This window comes from Dromaius novaehollandiae, chromosome 10 (genome assembly GCF_036370855.1).
Source record: "Dromaius novaehollandiae isolate bDroNov1 chromosome 10, bDroNov1.hap1, whole genome shotgun sequence".
NCBI lineage: Eukaryota > Metazoa > Chordata > Aves > Casuariiformes > Dromaiidae > Dromaius > Dromaius novaehollandiae.
Window position 1 is genome coordinate 22981270 of NC_088107.1, and position 19435 is coordinate 23000704.

Here is a 19435-nt window from a genome sequence, read left to right on the forward strand (position 1 = left end):
TGAAGGGGCAACCGCATACAAGCTTCCTTCGCTGGACAACATGGCTTGTGCTTTGGGCTGTTTCAGTGGGTCACCCTCGCCCTGGCAGCTCGGGTACGGCTTTGGCTTCCCCCCACTGCTGCAAAAGCCTTTGCTCTGGCTGCTAACAGCATGATGCACCTGAGCTGGATGCAGTGGCCCAGGGCTCCTGTCACTGCCCAGCCCTGCAGGCACGCTCGTGCGCTCCGCCTCCCCGTGCCCCGGGGCAGGAGGTGGCCCCGGTCAGGCTCAGGGCAGGGGTTTGTCCGTGGTGGCCTCGTGCAGCGCCCCGGGGTCCCATCCCGGCTCCCGCGCAGAGCTGCAATCAGGCCACGCATCGGCCCGGGTGCAACGTGATGACCGCCTGAGACCTGAGACGGGCGATGTGACGCAGAGATGCACGGCAGCTTTCCTTGTATCGGATGCTTCGACTTTCCGAACGACTCCCGCACCTCACGGGAAGGAAAATATGGAGAGGGCAGGCGGAGGACAGGGGCTCGGGTTACGGCACGTTCCTCCCCGCCGCACTCCTCTCCGTTATGAATATGTTTCCATTTTTCCCCCCTGCAACCGCTTGCGCTCCCCTTCCCTCCTCCCTCCGTGCCCCCGCAGCCTCCCCGACAGCAGCGATGCGCAGGGCGGGCGGGCGGACAGGCGACACACGGGGTGCCGTTACTTCGCTCATCCCTCTCCATCCCCGCTTTTACCATCTGCCTCCTCTGCATTTTCTTGGGCTCCTGCTCCGCGCCCTCCCGCCGGCGCGGCCCCGCTCTGCTCTGCTCCGCTCACCCGCTCCGCTGCGCTGTGCGGATGAGCTCATTGCGGCTCTCCCGCGCGCGGCATAACCCAGCCGCGCCGGCAGCGTAATGAATGGCGTCGGATGGCAATTAGCAGCCGAGTTGCTCGTAATGAAATGCATTTACATTTTAAGCGCCGCCGAGGAGAAGCAGGACCCTGCCATTAACGCCCCCGCCGCAGCCCCCTCCGCGGGGGGAGCGCGCCCGCTGAACCGTTTTCGCGGCGCGGGGACTCTTTGGTGTGATTGCACCTCGACTGCCTCCATTCAGGAGGCTGCGACGAGCCGACTTCGTTAAGCAGCAATTAGAGGGGGGGAAGCCACCGGGGATGCGGCATCCAGCCGGCGCGGCGCGCCCCGGTGCCACGCTGCGCCCGAAGCACGGGCCGCGGGCGTCAGTCCCGGCCGAGGAAGCCCTGGGTGGGCTGGCTCAGCACCAGGGACGCGTCCTGCTGCAAGCCCCAGCCCGACTCGCTCCCGAGCTCCACGTCCGCCCCAAGCAGCCCAGCGCGCCGGGCTCCCGCAAGGCGCGGGGCTTTTGTGCTGAAGCAAGGCGTTTCTGGAGCTATTTATTCGCTTCTCGAGATTTTTTTATTTCCACGCCTATAAAGTTTATGTGCAAAGTTGATGAGAGCTGCCTCAGCTTTCCCAGTCCTTTATTCCGAGCGGCTACGTTCTGGGAATGGCTGCCAAAATCCTGCCCGTTTATTTTCCTGGTCTTTCAGCCCAAAGATGCATCTCTGAAAGGCAGCAATTTCCATGAGAGCCTTAATCCGTGCCAGCCTGCCGGAGAGAGGAGCCGAGCGGCTTATGCAAGACTGTCACAAATATTCATCACATGTAAGGGGGAAAAACAACATTGCATTTCCCAGGGCAAGCGATTCGTGTCGGGAACGCAGCGGCTGGGTGAGCTTGCTACCGCATAATGCCGGTGCTCAAAGCCCGAATCTGCCGACGGCGCTGGGTTCCCTGCCTCAGTTTCCCCGTCTGCACCAAAGGGGTCCAGGCTGGTTTCCGGAGGAGGTGAGCTCCCGCGCCGCTGGTTTTGCAGCCCTCCGCGCAACGGGGCGCTGCTCTCCCGTGGGGCGTCCTGTGCCGCGTGGGCTGGATGTGGCGCTGGGCCAAACCGGGCCCGGGAGCCCTCCGGACCTCGCCGCTAGGCCCTGTCCCCCTCCCTGAACCTGGGTCCCTGGGGGGTCCCGCAGCCCTGGCGCTCGGACCCCCGCGTAGGAGGGTTGTGTGGGGACCCCGAGAGGTCCTGGTCGGGAGGGGACCAGACGGGACCTGCCATCTCGCAGGTTGCAGCTGCAGCGGCATCAGATCAATTGATTTATTTATGCCTTTTTCAAGCCCTGCCAGGGTGAAAGCAATCCAGGAGCCTCGGGAGGCCGATAAGATTTGAGTGCAAGTCAATACGCGGGATGTCTTTCCACTGCGCAACGATCCCCGAGCGGGCGCGGGGGGGAGAGGGGGGACGGGCACGCCGGGGGGTGACGAGGGCAGCCGAAGGGCCGGCCTTGGGCACGGCGCGCTTCGGGGCCGGCTCCGCGCGGGGCAGACAGGGGAAAGTTTGGGGTCCCTGGTGCCCCCAGGGCCGGGAGCGGGGCGCCCGGCTGCCCGCGCGCCGCTGGCATTGGCGCTGGCGTCCTTGAGCGGAGCAGCGCCGCGAGGAGCGACGGGGTCCGCGTTATGGGGCAGGACTCCGGCAGCCGGGGAGCCCCGAGCCGGCTTTGCCCTGGTCCTCCCTTCCCCGCCTGCCTTCGCCGCGGGCTCTCGGCAGGGAGGGCAGCGGTGCTGGGCAGCGACGGATGGAGCCCGAGCTGGGCGCTGGGATGGGAGGCTGAGCGAGGGGGGGGGGAGGAGGAGGAGGGGAGGAAGGGGAGGGAGAGGGGGAGGATCTGCTAATTACACACAACAGCTCTGGGGGCTGCTGAAGTCCAGAATGAAGCGAAGAGCAGCAGCAGCAGCGAGCGCTGCGGCGGGAGCGGAGGAGCCCGGGCGCCGCCGAGCGCCCGCCGCCAGCCGCGCCGCGAGGACGCGGGGGCACCCGGGGGACCCCGCCGCTCTGCCCCCCCGGGGACAGCCGCGAGCCAGCCGCTAGCTGCTCCGGCGCTCGGGCAAGGACGGCGGTAGGGGCCGGCGGTCCCGGGGGCGCCGCGTTAGGCTCAGCCTCCTCGGGGCTGGGCCGGAGCCGGGCGGGCGGCGGGGGCACCCGTGCCATGGTGGCCGGGGTCTAGGCGCCCCCGCGGAGCCGCGCTCCCCGCCGGCGAGGGCCGAGGGATGGCCGCCGGCGGAGGGGGGTGTGAGCCCGGCGGCCGGTCCAGGATGGAGAACTTCCGAAAGGTGAGGACGTCGGAGGAGGAGAGCCCCTCGCCCTTCCCCGACCTGCCGCCCGGCGTGGTGGAGATGAAGGTGAAGGAGGGCAGCAAGATCAGGAACCTGATGGGCTTCGCCATGGCCCAGATGGAGCTGAAGGGCAGCCGGCAGATCGTCTTCAGCGGCTGCGGCAGGGCGGTCACCAAGACCATCACCTGCGTGGAGATCATGAAGCGGAAGCTGGGGGGGCTCCACCAGGTCACCAAGGTACGCTACCAAACGCTGCTGGAGGTGTGGGAGAACAAGGACCCGCTGCCCGGCGCCCCGGCCCAGCACCTCACCGTGCACAAGAACGTGCCCTCCATCTGCATCCTGCTCTCCCGCGACCCCCTGGACCCCACCCAGACGGGCTACCAGCCGCCCGAGCCCGGCGAGGGGCCGCGGGCCGAGGCCGGCCCGGCGGGGGCCGAGGCGCCGGGCTCCTCCAAGGCGCTCAAGAGAGCCCTGCCGCCTCCCGGCGAGCAGCTGGCGAGCAAGAGGGCGCAGGGAGCCGAGGGCCTCCCGCCCCAGCAGCGCCGCTGACGCCCCTCCGCGCGGCCCGGGGGGCGTCGGGGGGGCGCTGAGCCCCCGCGCGTGGGGTCCGGCCGAGGCACGTCGAGACGTCGGCGGCTGCGCGGGCGTGGAGGGGCTGCCCCGAGGGGAGGCGAGGCGAGGCGAGGCGAGCCGGGCAGCGAGGAGGAGGAGGAGGAGGTGGAGGAAGCAGGGAGCCGTCTTGTTTCGCCACGACCTTGTTATCTCCCCCGGCAGACAGCTGCTCCTCGGGCCCGAGGCTCCCGCTTATCTGCCCCGCCACAGATTGAGCCGCTCCGCTTATCTGCTGCCGTGTAATTGAATATTAATTCCTGATTGTTGTTTTTTTTATTATTATTTTTGGGCTCTTCTTTTACCAGGCAGGGACAAAGGGGGGGTGGCATGAATAGCGGAGGGGACGCAACGGACCCCGGAGCCGAGCCTGGTCGGGTCCCAGGCGCCGCGGGCACGGGCTGATAAGCCTTTGCAGAGGGAGCTGTGGGGCACGGAGCCGGCCCTGCGCGTGCATCGGGAGAGCCCCTCACCCCTGCGGGCTCAGCACAGCGTCCCCCAGCTTCCCAGGCAAAATCAGGCTAATGAAGGGTGCCACGACAGGCAAAATGAGATGGGGAAGCTTCCCCTTCCTCGGGAGCTGGTTGTCAGGCTCAATGCCCTGCTCTGCTAAAAACCCAGCCTGTATTTCTTGGGTGAGTGAGAGTCCAGCCTCCCTCTCCCCCCAGACCTCCGCTCGCCCACCTCTTTGGACAGCTTTGGAGATGCCAAAAGATGTATTTTGGGGGCAGGGACAGCAGGGGCTGGGGGCTGTAACTGCCCAGAGCTCCTTTGCTCCTTTTGACGTTTAAGTCTCTCTGTTTTGACGCAGAAAAAAGTTCTTGGTGCTTTGGGACTCGTGTGGGAAATTATGCTGAGGAAACCCTGCCCCAGCGAGCCGCGGCACGAGGGACTTTTCCAGAGGACTTGGGATTTTTGTGCGCCAGCAGCGGCACGACTTTTGGGCTGGAGATATTTTACCCCTTGGGAGATGGCTGTTGCCCGTCTCTCCCAGGAGAGGGGGCTGGGAAGGCTTTGAGGCTCTTCCTTTGCCTTCGTACCCCACAGCAGTGCCTGCTCTTACTGTGGATGGATCCCATGCTAAAAAAATATGAATAAATAAAACCCTCTAAAAACACTGTCCCAAACCATCCCTGTAGCTTTGCGAGATGGCCCTTGATTCAGGCTTATCCTGGCTGCTGGCAAATACAGCAACACAGCAGCCTGCTGCCCGTCTCCTCCCCATGTGACAGTCCCAAATCCTTGCTCTTCCTCTCCCAAAACTCTTATGGTCCCGGCATCCTCCCCTCCACTTATTTCACCGATTTGCTGCTGAACTAACGGGCAGAGGGAGCCAAACTGATGGATGGGTTTAATTTGTGCTGGCTGATGCCGCTCTGACACCTCCGCAAGAGATGACAGATGCTTTTCCAGCGGACGAGCGGAGCCTGTCAATGAGAGCTGGGCACGTCCGCAGAGACAAAACGAGTGAAATCCACCCCGGGCGCCCTGGCGGGGTGCAGAGGGGAAGGGGAGGGAAGACAAGGCCCGTGCAAGAAGCGGAGCAGAGAAGTGAAGTGCGCCCAGCACAGAGCCTGAGGCGAGGGGTTGAGGAGCATCTGGGCAGGCGGGCACAGCCCCTGGCAGGGCGGCTGCAGAGCCCAGTGCCGCCCTGTTAAGCCCCTCTTTTGCTATCCCCACTATATCCACAGCTGTCTGACCCGCCAGCCAGCCGTCTGCCTGCCCCGCACTTACTCGTCATGGCTTCCCAGCACTTAAATACCTTGTATTTAACCGTCCATCCCTCCACGCATCTATCCCATACTCATTGCTGTCCTAGTCCAGCCCTTACATTTCTTACCTTCTACGTTAAGCATGATTGGGATGAAATTTGTGGCCTGTATTCATCTTGGTACCTGGCTGAGACCCTCTCAACTCACGTCACTTGTGCTTTACACCGTTCTCCAGTCAGGCAGGTCGATAGAGACATCTCGCTGCTCAAGAAACACTTTGATCGAAGCATGAAGACTTTCACAGCCGCACAGCTGAGAGCTGCCAGCCCTCCACCTCCCTCCCCAGCCCGCCCTACCCCCTGCTGCCATGTCACATTGCTCCCAGCAAGGAGAAGAACAAGGAGACAGAGAGAAAAAATCAGTCATTTCTCCTCATTATTTTGTTAATGTTCAAAATTATTTTTAATTGATTTTATATGCAGGCAATTTACAATCTTGGAGGCAACAGGAGCCTGGGGATTTCAAACTCCTCGCTCTGCTGGCTGTGTACCAAGGGTTCCCTGCATGAGAAAATAATTAAAAAAAAAAAAAAAAGACTGTAACCCAAAATACGAAGCATTTAAAAATAACTTGATGGCATCTGGCTCTGCGGGGTACTAAGGGGACGCTGCGAGTGAAACCGGCGTTGTGATCTCGTGCTGCTCTGGAGTCAGAGCCCCCGGCGCCTCTGAGAAACAATCTGCAGGGCCATCTTGTGAGCGCAGCGTGTCCCACGCGCTAGCCCTTGGGCTGGTTGACAGGGTCAGCTCTGTGCTGGCCTCCCGTGGCGGCTGGGAGCGGTGGGCTTCAGAGGCTGGCAGCAACCTGCAGCCAGGGTGAAGAGGTTGGGGACGGACTCGGTGACATGACGGAGGCTGTGATCCTCACATTGATGAACTTGCACACTGACGTGGCCACCTCCGGTCCAAGGTGACCCGCTGCTGCTTTCACCAGCTCATTTGATCAGAGCCACAGAAAGCCTTGGCACTACGGGACATTGCACCCAGGGCCAGACCGGCTGGCCGTTTCCCCAGAAGATGTGATTTTTCCTTGTCCCCGCTAGTGGTCGGCAGTGATGAGACCACAGGGACAAGGTCCCATTTCAGCCCCCAGGCTGATGACGGTTTGCAGACAGATTCAGGGCCATAGCCAGGAGGGGAACGTCACCCAGGCATGTCTGCATCACCCTGGGCGAGTATCGCGGAGGTGCCCATGGTGACGGTCAGCGGGCACATGCAGGTCCCTCCAGCAGCGTAGATTTGCTAATATCCCCAGGAGGGTTTGTCCGGCTTCAGGAAAGGTTGCTGGGAAGGCCTCTCTGGTCATCCTCCCAACAGCGTCCCGACAGCACAGGGACAGGGAGGCCCTGGACACTGCAAGGAGCACAGACAGAGGGTCATCAGTCAGCTCAGGCCACATCCCACCCCTCTGCTCTCCCCCAGGCTGTAGGACCGGCCCCTCTCCCTTCTCCCAATCTATGATGGGACTCACCTGGGATCCCGTGCAGGCGCCGTGCGGGCACCTCAGCACACGTGACAGTGGCATGTTCAGACACATGGCAGCCGGGTGCCACAAGTCCAGGCCACCTGGCTAGGGTGTTTTTATAGACTCGGCACTGCTGAAGAGGAACGGTTCTGCCAGCTGGGCAGGGCTGAGGGTCCTGCACTCGTGCAACGTGCAGCGGAGCAGCACACGCGTGCCCACGTGGACACGCCTGAGGCAGGTGTGCTCTGAATGACTGATCAGCGTGCGCGTGACCGCAGCGCCTGGTAAGAGCTGAGGATTTCTTTCTGGGAACCCAGACTGCCTTGTTGCGGTTCTGAGGGAGAAACAGGGCAGGCCAGGGCTTTCTCCTCCTTTCCTTCCCTGTGTGCGGGTGGGAAATGGCTGGCCAGATGGAGAAGACATGGCCACGGTAATAACAGACAGGAGGAGCCTGGGGTGGAGACGTGCTCGGACTTGGCCGCTGCACTGTCTGGGCACTGAATGCCTTCAACACCACATGGATGTGGGTCCTGCTGGCTGCGGCAGTTTCAGGCCTCTGCCTTCGGCCTGCGCCTCAGCACGCCCGCTGCGCTCAGCGCGGGGCCTGGCTCGGGCCCAGCGCCGCCAGGGCGAGCCGCTGCCTCCCACCGCGAGGCAAACATGTTCCTGCAGTAACCCAGCTGCCAGGACGCCGGCTGAGCCTCGCCTCCTGCCCGGCTCCAAATGGCAGAGCGCGGGGGGACACAGCGAGCCTGGGGAGCCGTTTCCCGGCCGCGGCAGCTCGGCCGAGGTGTGACCCTCCCCAACAACCCCGCTGCCTGCGGCCGGGCCCGCGCCGCACGGCTACACGAGGCACCGCAAAGGCAGCCCGAAGCCCTGAGGCGGCGGGAGGCGGGCAGAGAGACGCCGCTACGGGCTTCTGTTAGCAAGGAGACCCCCCGACGCCACGGCCCAGCCCGCGCGGGCGCCCCCGCAGGCGGCGGGACACAAAATGGCCGCCGGCGCCGGCCTCCCGGCGGCCCGCCAAGCCCCGCCCCCTTGCGGCGCTTCCCGCCTGCCCCGCGGGTCACGTGGCGAGGGCGGTTTGTCCCCGCGGCGCCGCCGTAGCCGCCGTCCCGCCCCCTGCGCCCTGCTTCCCTCCCCTCCCCCGCTGCGGCGCGCGCGGCCGTCTCAGAGCGTGGCCGGAGTGAGCAGCGAGCGGCGCCTGCCCCGCGCTCTCCGGTGCCCTCGCCCGCCGCCGCCATGCTGGCCGCCGCCGCGCTCCTCCGCCGCTGCGCCGTCTCCGGCCTCCGCGCCGCCGCCCGCCCGTCCGCCCGCCCCGCAGGTGAGTGGCGGCCGCCGCCCGCGCCGCCCCCGGTTCACCCCGCCCGCCGCGCCCCGGTCCGGCCCGGTCCCGTCCCGCCGGGCGTGCGGCGGCAGCGGCGGCGCCGCGTCCTTGCGGTGACCTGCCGCCGTCACTCGAGGGCAGGCTGCACCTGCGGCCTAGCGCGCCGCCTCCGCCCCCGGCGCCCCGCCGGCGGCCGCGGCCCGGCGCCAGCCCCGGGGCCCCCTCCGCGGCCGGGCGGCAGCGCGGGCGGCCGCCGGGGGCGTTGTGCCCCCTCGCGGGGCTGAGCCGCGCCCGCCCCGGGAAGGTGACATTGAGCCGAGGTCGGCGGTGACCTGAGCCGCGGCCCTTCCGGCCGGGCGCGGGGGAAGTCCCCGCCGCCGTTGCCCGCGCCCCCTTCCCGCCGGCGGGGGTGGGAGGCGGCTGGCCACGGTGCGCGCCTCGTGGGGGACAGCGGGGCTGCGGGTGCCACATCAGCGCCGGGCTCCCAGAGCAGCCCTGCTTCTGCCGCCTGCGCCCCTCCGCTGGCGGCGGCGTGTCCTTCCCCGTTGGCGTGTCGGGCGGAGGAGGGGAAGGAAAGCAGGCAGGGAAGCGCAGAGTGAGCGTGGCGATCCGTCGGTGCATCAGCAGCGCCGAAAGGCTTCTGTAAAACACTGAGACTGCCGCAGACACAGCGCGCGTGTCTAAAATAATAGCTAGCTATCAGGAGGCGGTCAGACCCAAAGGGCTTTAGCACATGGGGACCTGTTTGTGCCCCTCCTGTAGTCCATCTGAGCCATAGGTTGCCATGGGGAGTGGACTGCTGCAGGGTTTTTCGTGTGGCTTGAAGTGCAGGGTAATAAGTGACCGCCTTATTTGCATGTTAGGATTTCCTGGTTGTTTCCTAGGAATCTCTTTACCGTTTAACCCAAGTGTTAAAATCCTTTCTTTTCAGGGTGTTTTTATACTCACTCTGAATCCTGTCTTGTAGTCCCTCTTTCCCGCACGCCTTTTCTAGCGAGCAGGTTCCATGTTCTCGTATTCAAGGTCTTGTATTGCACATGCCCTACTTAACACTTCTGACCTGATTTGCCTTTTCTTTTAGCCTCGTGGATTTGTATTTCAACAAGTCTAACTCCTTGGATTCTTCTTACGAGTCTGTGTACTATTCCTCAGCTATTCCTGCTATGCTTTGCATTTTCACTTACCTTACATAACATTTATACGTTTCCACCTTTAGTCAGGCAGATTCTTCTGCCACTGCTACAAAATGTCCTGCTTGCTGTGCAGTTTGGACATGTACACCCTCATGCATCTTGTTTTTTAATATGCTCTTTTTCCATAAACTGGTGCTCCTCTTAACGTGTGTTTCTTCTGTGCTCTTTAACAAGCAAAGGATAAATTTCACAAATTCTGGGAATTAAGGAAGGTTGATCATGTGTTCATGTAATATGAGCTGTCCTGATTTTGCATTTCTCTGACTCTTGAAACTAGTTAAGTTCTCCTGAAAATACCTGTGCCACTGAAAATGTATGTGCCTTTTGCCTGTTCTTTGAATTGTGAATCTACACATGAATATGTTGGCCTATTTTGACCGTCAAGTACAAATCATGTTTGTGTGAGAGTGACCTTGATGGATCCTGCATGAAATGAGAGGCTCCCAGCTACTTCATACTGCACTTCTGCTGTGCCAAAGTGGCTCGTGGAAGTCTGGTTGCTGATATATGCTTCTGATAACAGATACAAGCATTACTATGGTAAACAAAGGGTCATAAAGAAACCTAGCAGCAGTTGAAGAATATATCCTGTAAATCCAGACTTCCTGAATTCTCGTGGCATTTTTTTTCCTCAGGATTCTTCTAGCCTAGCCATGGCTCTTATGGTCATCCTTTCCTTATGACTAAATGAAGTGGTTTTGTTGAGGACTTGGTGAAAAGAGAGAAACTTTAGTTTTTCAACTTAAAGATGGTATTTGAGAACTTCTAGGTTTTTCTCAGACTGTTTTTTTTGTTTTGTTTCTCTGTAGGGCTTGATGGTTGGCTGAGGGGAAGAATACTCTGTGTTTAAAAAAAAAAAAAAAAAAAAAAATCTGAGGGCTTTTCACTGGTGTCCTCTCATTCTCTGCCTAAGTACAGGAGCACGTATAGAGGAGTGTTCTTTCTCTGACATTGTCTGGCATGTGTGATGTATTGGAGAAAGGAAAGTTAAAGATATGTTTTGGAGCTGGGTAGAGGACTGCAGAAGAATACCATAATTTGGGTCTGGCTCATCATCTACCTTTCCCTTACCTGGGCTCAGATGAAGAAAAAGATTGCCATCTGTATTTCTTTCAGTTTGAAGCTTTGCATTGGAAGAACACTAGCCTAAAACTGACAATTTAAATTAGATAGTCACCATTACTAGATATGTACTGTAAGGATTAAATAAGAGGTTAACCTAGGGCAAAAATGATTAATTAGTGAGATAAACTTTGAGACTGTTTCTTTTGGGAAATACTAGGAAGGTGTTGTAAAGGTAAAGTCACTCTAATTGAGTCTAATGAGTTTGAACTGTGTAATTGGAAAAAGTCATTTCCAAGGTGTACATGAGGCTGTTAGATGCCTGGTGTGTTAGTGATTTCTGTTTCAATTATGTAGATACATTTTTTCTTTACCTCTTCATGGTTTGGGAAGCATGCATTGCATAAATCAGAATTGCAATTTAAATGCTGGACCACATTTGAAATGTAGATTTTTACCATAATTTATTCTGATATGGCTGTTGTGGAATCATGCTAAAGATATTCCTTAAAATAGTTGGAGTTCATTCTATTATAGTTTGTGCAGAACTAAAATTCTACTTCACAGTACAGTGTTCATTATGATCTTCAAAATGTGCATCTGGGAAGGACTGAAGAATGCAGCCCAGTCTAGTAACTAGCATGTAGAATGTAAAACATATGCTTTGGGTGTTTTGTTTTAAAGAAAACTTTGTCGTTGGTCAATGTGAGTAGTTAGCATTAGGTTAAGAAAGGACAAGTGATTAGCTCTATCTAACTTGCTCTGAAGTAGAGCTTCAGAATAGAAAGGTCATATTACACCAAGCATGGCATCTTTGCAAACAGCAGTAGAGTGAAATGAGCAGCAGAGAGGAGGAAGCAAAAACCAATACACGTGTACACAAAAACTGTGAAAAAGAATAGTGTTGAGGAAGGACATGAGATTATAATCATATCAGTTTTATTTGCCTGTTAGAGTCCACTTCAGTTTCATTATTAACTGTCAAATATTAATGCAGTTATAACCTTAAGATACAGGATTTTTATCTTCAATAGATACAGAGATGGCAGATTTTTTTTTTCTCCAAGTCTTCACTAGCCTGTTAGATGAAGAAGCTCTTTTTCCTTGTGCCTTTGAGGGCCCATATAGATGTTCTAAAGCTGTTTTGCATGGATCCCTAAACCGTTGTGGCTTTAAAAACAAGCTTTCATCGGCTCTGAACTTGTGACTGGACTGAATCAAAGACCTACAGTTTGTTACTATTGAGTCATCCCCCACAGCCACTTTACTAGTTGGGAAATCTTCCTTTCCTGGATTACCAAATCAGTTATTAAGCAATTTCAGGAGTTGTATACATTGGGAAGTTACTCCAGAATTAAACAGGGTACTCATCTTAATTGGAGAAATGTATAACTGATCTAGGACATAGGTATTCATTTCTGGAATGAATGCCACTGCAAAACTGATTAATTTAGGCAAACTCATTGCATAGACAAACCCCATGGTTTTGAGAAGGGTTGAGTTTGGGAATGGAACAACCATGCTACTTTAGAGTGTCTGTTGCTGAATTACATTTTAAAAATCATAAATGAGGGTTACACCACAAAAAGCAACGTTCCGCTGGCTTTTGTGGTTCTGGGGGGAAAAATTCCTTTGCCTTGCAGAAACAAGGGATCCAGAAAACTTCTTGTAGGGACTGGTTATATAGAATTGTTTTTCTCTTGCTTTTCCACCTCTCTCTCCTAAATAATCCTGCTCTGACGGAAAGATCTGAGAGTGCTTTGGAAATCTGTGCTTTGGAATAGAAAATACTTGGCAACAACAAGCAACTGATGTTAAATAAGCTATAGTAACCCAGTGTTTATCCAGATTGTGTGCTGATCCAGATCAAGTGTACTGAGTGAGAATATATGTTTTTATAGCTCTTGGTCATAACTAATCTCCACTTTCTTTCTTCTTGCTCAAACCATCTTCCTTTCTTTCCTTACTCAGCTATAGTGCATGCCCGCTGCTACTCTCATGGGTCACAAGAATCAGATGAAGAATTTGATGCTCGCTGGGTGACATATTTCAACAAGCCAGATATTGATGCCTGGGAGCTAAGAAAAGGTATGTTGGATGACAAGGAAAGGAGTACCTATTACAGTAATATGGAGAAAATACAACTGCTTTGCAATGATACTATGACCAGAAACAAAGTATTTTTGCTGAACTGCTTGAGAACAGAAGTGTGTTTCCTAGAAAACTTCTTGCCTATATAATTTCTGTAAATTGAGCTGTGTTGCCAAGTGATCCAAAGTAATTAGTATCTTTATAACATAGTAATGCCATAGACTTCACTGTCACTTCAGGATGTGCTTATAACTGAGAACTAATACAGAAGGGGCTAATCTGGAGTGTTTGGATCTTCACAATGATGAATGATTTTTATGCACTTGTGTTAAAGAATTGGTCCAATTCTGATTTGCTTCTATGTGCAATTGTACTGAAAGAGTGCCATGTATCCCAGAGGAATAGCATTCACAAACAGGCTGTTCTTGCAGACTGTCAAAACTGGGAATTTGGTATAGGTGGGAAATCTTGTAACTAACCAGTCAGGTCAAGGCAATATCTGAGCCCTTTCCTGTTCCGAGTCGTTTGGCTGATTGGCATGTGCGCATGGGTTGGCATGCTGATGTTTGCTCAGCTCTGAACCTGTTGCAGCAAGCGATGGCACTTCACCAACCACACAAGGATGTTGGAACTAGGATGTTGAGAATGAGGGAGGCTAGGGGTATGAGATGGTAGGAATCCAGGCTTTTTTTAATTCTAGTGTCTCCAGAATATACATTTTAATGCTGTATTCTGGGGGGGCAGGGGGAGACGATATTTGCTCTGAGAAGACTGTATTAGAGCTCAACTGTTGGTCAATGGATAATCATACATAGTGGTGTGTGGTTGTGTTGTGTGTGTTTCTTTTTTTTTTTTTGTATGGCTTGGCCTTTCTTCACTGTAGAATGTTTGATTGTCCTCAGCTATTGCTTGCTGTGGAGCTGCCAGCTCCTGTTAAACTACTCCAATTAAGGCTTATAAATGTTCACATAACAGCCAGAGGGCTCATCCAAGGATGACTTGGAGGAGTAGGTATTGGGCCCTTCCCTTTGAAAGGAGAGGAAGGGATTTTACTGACTTGCCACAGTGCATACATTGACTCCCTTTTGGAGCATGGGTGGAATTAGCCCACTGAGATTTCATGAAACCCACTTAAAATCTGGTTACAGCTATAGTAGTGAACAACAGTGAGATGGAGAAGAGCAAAATAAAACTCTTCTGGCAGGGGGGAGATGCAGACTAGCAGTGAAAGTTGCATTCAGGTTCTAACAGTGACTCGTGGTGTGGTAATAGTTAATGCTTTTGTGAGGTGGAGCAAACCATGCTCAGTAGGTTGCTTTTGTTTTCAGGATGAACTGATGACAAATTAGTCTTAATGCTTCCTTATATTCATAGGCATAAATACACTTGTGGGTTATGACCTGGTTCCGGAACCAAAAATCATCGATGCAGCTTTGAGAGCGTGCAGACGGTTAAATGACTTTGCCAGTGCAGTCCGCATCTTAGAAGTTGTAAAGGTAAGTGGAATGATAGCATAAGGTGTGACTGCTGCTTTCACATTGCTGAAAGCCCTTTAGAGGAAGAGAGATTTTCCTTGCTTACTGCAAACAGTAACCCACAATTTCCTGCTACCAGAATTAGTAGGTTGACTATGACCACACGGTTGATGATTTAAAATAGTTCTGAAGTAAAAGGGCTCAACAGCACAGGATCACAAGTATAATGTTCTTACTTTCGTAACACTGACTTTTCGATCTCTTCCTCCATTGAATAAAGAGGCACCTTTAACCATTGCAGTCCAGAATAGAATGGGGGACATTCCCTTTATTTTTCCCTTTTCTCACTATGCAAAGCTGTAGTGGGGAAGTCTTAAAGACTTTTTTTTCCCCCTTTTCTTATAAGCGTTGCTGGAATATCCTGGCAAAGGAGAACTTTACTGACTTCTTTGGTGCTGAATACTGAGTTGGCTGGAAATAATAACTCAGGAGGCAACCAAGGTTTGAAAAACAACCTTGAAACCTGAGTCCAGACTTCATTTGACAGGGAGTTAAAATGGATGGGGAAGGAGACAGGAGCTTTTTTATTTAAGCTTTGGAAGCCAGCAGCTCTAGTCTCTGAACTGATTTTTGCCATAACTGAGAAGGGCTGACATGGAGGACTTCAGTGCTAAGCTGTTAAATCCAGTTGCTTCAAACAACTCTACTCTGCAATTGCTTTCCTCTCAGTTCACTAGTTCTGCTTTCAACATCCTTCTGTAGAACCAAAGTTCTTCGGTGGCTTTAGAGACCTCAAGCTAACGGAAGAATCTTTGTGTGAGATGGGGGAGGGGGGTGGTCTTTGTCATTCCTTTTTCCTGCCCTTTCTGTGTAGGGGACAGCTCAGTTTGTGGGAAAACTCTGGGCCTTGAAGCATTTTTAGGCAAAGCTTCAAGGGGTGATATTTTTCCCTAATTCACTAGGAAGACAAATTTTTAATTGGGTCTGTCTGTAAACTGACTTTTATTTTTCCCTTTTTACTGAGTGAATATTGTTTTCATTTTATTTTATTTCCTAAGCAGTCTTTGGGCTGGTTTGCAAAGCATTCCTCCTTTAAGGAGCTACTCCTTTAGTTTTGTGTGTTGTAACACAGCACATCGGCCTGATGTTAAGCAAGGGAAAGGTGTCAGTGTTGTCAATACTCTGAAAATCCCCTAAATTGGGCATTCAGTACTGTTCTGGAGTGCTTCACAGCCATGATTGATTGGTAGGAGGACTTTTCAGTACAGATGTATGAAAACCTTGTTTATTTGACACACAGAGATAATGTTGGACTGTGCCCTCCTGTCCTGCAGGAGCTATTCTCATGAGCAGCAAGTGGCTCAGGCCACGGACCGTTTTGTGAGCGCACATCTTGACTGTAAGCATGGCTGGGATATGGTGGACCTCGACTTGACAACAACTTGCTGGTGAATTAACGCTGTTCCTTTTATTTAGGACAAGGCAGGACCTCACAAGGAAATTTACCCTTATGTCATCCAGGAACTTAGACCAACTTTGAGTGAACTGGGAATCTCCACTCCAGAGGAACTGGGCCTGGACAAAGCATAAACCTTACTGGTAAGGGATGCTGTATTCTTGGTGTGGGACTCCTGTACCCTGTAACTCTCCTGACAAAGGCAGAATACCCTTTCTTGCCTTTGTGAATCTGTGAAAGGCTGTGAAGTTCAGTCTTGGACCATGATTCTCTCATGAAACTTGCAGTATTTGGCATTGCTGAATTTGGTAATGAGGTAACTATTACTTTAGTGACATTGAAATGTTTATGGCCTTATGTCACCAAGTATAAATCTAAGGGGGATGTCTGCAGTTAGTTCCTTAGCTGTAGTATTTGCCTAAGAAATTGAGGCATTTGAGGAAGAATCAGGTTTGATTATGAAACTTGATGATGGTTTAAGAGGAAAGACTTGCTGCGCAAAACAACTTCTCTGGACCTGTTCAGTCCTGAAATGTTTGCTATAGTATCTGTTGCCTAAAAGTGAGCAAAACTCTGCAAAATCTGGAGTGCCCATTCCTTAAAGGGAAAAAATCAAGATGGCTCACCAAATGCCTGTAGAAGTACAGGTCTTCTAGAAAAGGTAATAACCTTTTTCAAAGAAGGTTTGAAAATAAGTAGTGCAGCTGCTTGAGGGGATGGGGAGGTTGGCAACAGTACTCAGCCTTCTAGAGATTTCTGGATAGCAGTTGCTAGAATCAAGGCAGAATGAAATCACATTGCCAAGGCAACAGATATTACAGCACTTGTTTGGCAGTACGTAGACCTGTGCTCCTCATTAGCTCTTACTGGCAAACATTTTTAGCAAATGGCAAAATTGCTTCCTCTGGAAATACACATACTTTCATTTTATTGTCACAGTCTAGCCAATTTAGAAAATTGGGAGATACTAATTACTACTTCATGCTAGGAAATGGCCCTATTGATGCTAATGATCCAAAAACACTGAAGTTTCTTTACACTGCACTTAAAGTGCCAGGTTTTTTTCTTTGATTGGAAACTAATTTGGAGGACTCTGCTTACAGAATAAACAGATCACCTCTAGTGTAGCCAGAGCTTAAGTGCTCTGTGAACAGGACTTCTATTTAGTCTCAGTAGATAACTTCAGGAACATTGCAGGTAGTATCTGAGGCCTGATGTCCTCAAGTCTTAGAAAGTGAGTAGCTTTCCTGTTAGGGCTGAGATACTGAGTATTTTCTGAAGTTGAAAACGAGTACAACTAAAACATCTGGGTTTCTATCATAAATACCAGACTCTCACCTAACATGCTATAATTCTAGACTAAAGTGAAGCCCCAAATAAAAATTCTGATAGAACTGAAGTTCTATAGAAGTAGTCTCTTAACTCCTGGGTTTATTCAGAAGGCCAGGTTGACATTGTCCAGCCCCCCCCCCCCTTTTTTTCTAAATATATATGTTGTTCTTAAAATTGATCTGTGAAGTCTCAGGGTGCACATAGTAGTTAATTCTGCGTCTTTATCTCCATGCTCTTCTTCCCTTGGGATATGAAGTCTTGGTGCAATGGGTTACAGGTACTGGGAATGCAGTAACTGTGTTTGGGGGCTGAGTGTGGTTAAATTGGGTTTTGCAAGCGTAAGAGTGAACAACAGAAATAACTTATTTGTGACCACATGAAATCATGTGGAAAGCTGCTTATCTAATCGCTTTTCTGTTCTTTTCCAGGTGGATTAGTCGTGCATTTTACTGATGCTATCTGATTGTACACAGTCATCTGGAGACAAATGTTAAAATATTACCTTATTTGAAATAACTTTTCTTCCTTTATTGAGTCACAATGTATGTGATGTGAAGTTGGACCTAATAAAGGAAAAACTGTTTTGACTGATGTGGTAGTGGTGGCCTATGTGATTTTGCTTGTTTTGTTTAGTGGGAGGAAAAGGGAGAGACAAAACAAAACGTACTCTCCCAAAAGCAATGTGAGGAGCAAAATTACCTGCCCTGAATGCTGTCAAGGAGGTGGCTGCTTTCCTAATCTAGCTGTAGTGTTTGCTTAGAGGTACAGCATGCCAAGAAACCTGTGGTCTTTGTAAGACGGTGTCATACTGACTTCATCATGCTAGTAAAACAAATGTTCTTGTTTGTTTTGTTTTTTTTTAATTGGAGAAAAACACCCATGCACTGTTCTGGGATGGGCATTAATGTGTATCCAACTTTCTGTGCTGATTGGCATCGGTGCTAGGCTTTGAATTGAATGGATAATGTTAATAATGCCTTTTCATGAATATTTCCTTCCACCTCTAGCAGCTTCTGCTGTAGCTGTTCTCTGCTGCTGTACCAGTTTTGGAAGCCCTCAGAAGCTGGTGCAATGAAATACCTTGAATCTGACTTTAGTACTGTCTAGCCAGCAAAGAAGGCATGATCCTTGTGAATGTGTTTGTAAGCTAGAGCCTCTGAGGGTGAGAACTGGTTGCTTTTATGCAATACAGCAGGCTGCTTGGTCATTATCTTGCTGGCTCTGTATAAAGGCCTTGGTCTTTGTATGCAGATTGATTAATGGTAGCCAATTGCTCCCTCTGTATGTTACAAGTCATGGTGAATTCTGTGACAAAGTGGATGGACGGGGGAATGAACTGTAATACTAGGCATTACTGTATTTGCTAGGTCAGTGGAATTTATCATTCCAACTGAAAAGGTTTTTCCCTAAACACTGAGATAGTGTGTCTTTCTCTTCTGCCTGCTGGGAAGTTGTTGTTTTCATAACTAGGTATTTTCCTGGTGCTGAGCCCGGAAAGCTCTAAAAGCTGCTGAAGTAGCTACCTGAAGCTACCGAGGACTGACTTTCAAAAGGGAGGCACGTTTGGAGCAAGCCTGCTGCGTTCTGGCGGCTCGGAGGTCGGGCTCCCTTGCGCTCCCCTGGTCTGAACGCCGCCTGAGCGCGGTCACAGCAGCTGAATGCAGCTGGACATCCTCACCTTGCCTGCGTGTTAGTGCGGTGCGCCCTGGCCCTGCTGTCAGGACAGAGGGAGGAGGGGATGCATGTGGTCTCTCATTCTTTCCTAGCCAGGAAGGAAGCAGTTACTTGTCCTGACTTCTGTCAGCTGAGCGCTGCAGGCTGTTGCTGTTTTGAAGCGATGAGTGTCCAGACGTGATCATGCAAGCACCGTTCCAGGAAGGAAGCAGTTACTTGTCCTGACTTCTGTCAGCTGAGCGCTGCAGGCTGTTGCTGTTTTGAAGCGATGAGTGTCCAGACGTGATCATGCAAGCACCGTTCCAGGAAGGAAGCAGTTACTTATCCTGACTTCTGTCAGCTGAGCGCTGCAGGCTGTTGCTGTTTTGAAGCGATGAGTGTCCAGACGTGATCATGCAAGCACCGTTAGCTGCAGACTTGCTAGTGCACAGGCATTCTAGCGAACCCGGAAGTCTAGAGATATCACTGTGCCTTTAGCATAGCGCTTACTAGCTTGAAATACCCTGCTGAAAACGTGCTCCGGCACCTAGGGGAGGGAGGAACGGGGATGATAAACCATTGCTCGTTTCCTGTGCTTTGTGCGCTGGTTCCCGGGGTTGCAAAGCCCGTGGCTCCCCCGGCCTTGCCTAAGCCTTGAGCTCCACCTTCGGGAGGCAGAAGGTAAAGACTTGGTTTAAGGGCACAATAAAGCATGCAGGTCCCGGTTGTATGCACAGCTTCGGAGGACGTGAGAACAGGTACCTGCAAAAATCTCCCTAACTTTGGAGATGTAACTTACCTTCGACAAAGCATGGGCTTAATGAGCCCTGGGTGGGTG

At 52.7% G+C, this 19435-nt stretch overlaps 2 protein-coding genes and 1 long non-coding RNA gene across 3 annotated transcripts; all 3 read left to right on the forward strand.

Moving 5' to 3' along the window:
• Positions 1-1636: 1636 nt before the first annotated feature.
• LOC135329375 (uncharacterized) lies at positions 1637-5661 on the forward strand. The gene is made up of 2 exons (XR_010390812.1): positions 1637-1837; positions 4584-5661. It is a non-coding gene; the product is annotated as an uncharacterized LOC135329375 (long non-coding RNA).
• Positions 2878-4051, forward strand: RPP25 (ribonuclease P and MRP subunit p25). The gene has a single exon (XM_064517598.1). It carries the CDS (start codon positions 3095-3097, stop codon positions 3710-3712), a length of 618 nt encoding a protein of 205 aa, XP_064373668.1. The 5' UTR covers positions 2878-3094; the 3' UTR covers positions 3713-4051.
• A 2473-nt stretch (positions 5662-8134) lies between the features above and the next one.
• On the forward strand, positions 8135-17535 carry LOC112993116 (cytochrome c oxidase subunit 5A, mitochondrial). Its single transcript, XM_064517599.1, has 5 exons — positions 8135-8332; positions 12562-12678; positions 14056-14177; positions 15633-15755; positions 17373-17535. Exons 1-4 carry the CDS (start codon positions 8251-8253, stop codon positions 15744-15746), a joined length of 435 nt encoding a protein of 144 aa, XP_064373669.1. The 5' UTR covers positions 8135-8250; the 3' UTR covers positions 15747-15755; positions 17373-17535.
• Positions 17536-19435: the final 1900 nt, after the last annotated feature.

Bases quoted from the DNA above. Each gene is read 5' to 3' on its own strand.
- RPP25 (XM_064517598.1), top strand. From the start codon at position 3,095: ATGGCCGCCGGCGGAGGGGGGTGTGAGCCCGGCGGCCGGTCCAGGATG.
- LOC112993116 (XM_064517599.1), top strand. From the start codon at position 8,251: ATGCTGGCCGCCGCCGCGCTCCTCCGCCGCTGCGCCGTCTCCGGCCTC. The intron at 12,679-14,055 runs GTATGTTGGATG...TTATATTCATAG, and splicing joins TGCCTGGGAGCTAAGAAAAG to GCATAAATACACTTGTGGGT. The intron at 14,178-15,632 runs GTAAGTGGAATG...CCTTTTATTTAG, and splicing joins GCATCTTAGAAGTTGTAAAG to GACAAGGCAGGACCTCACAA.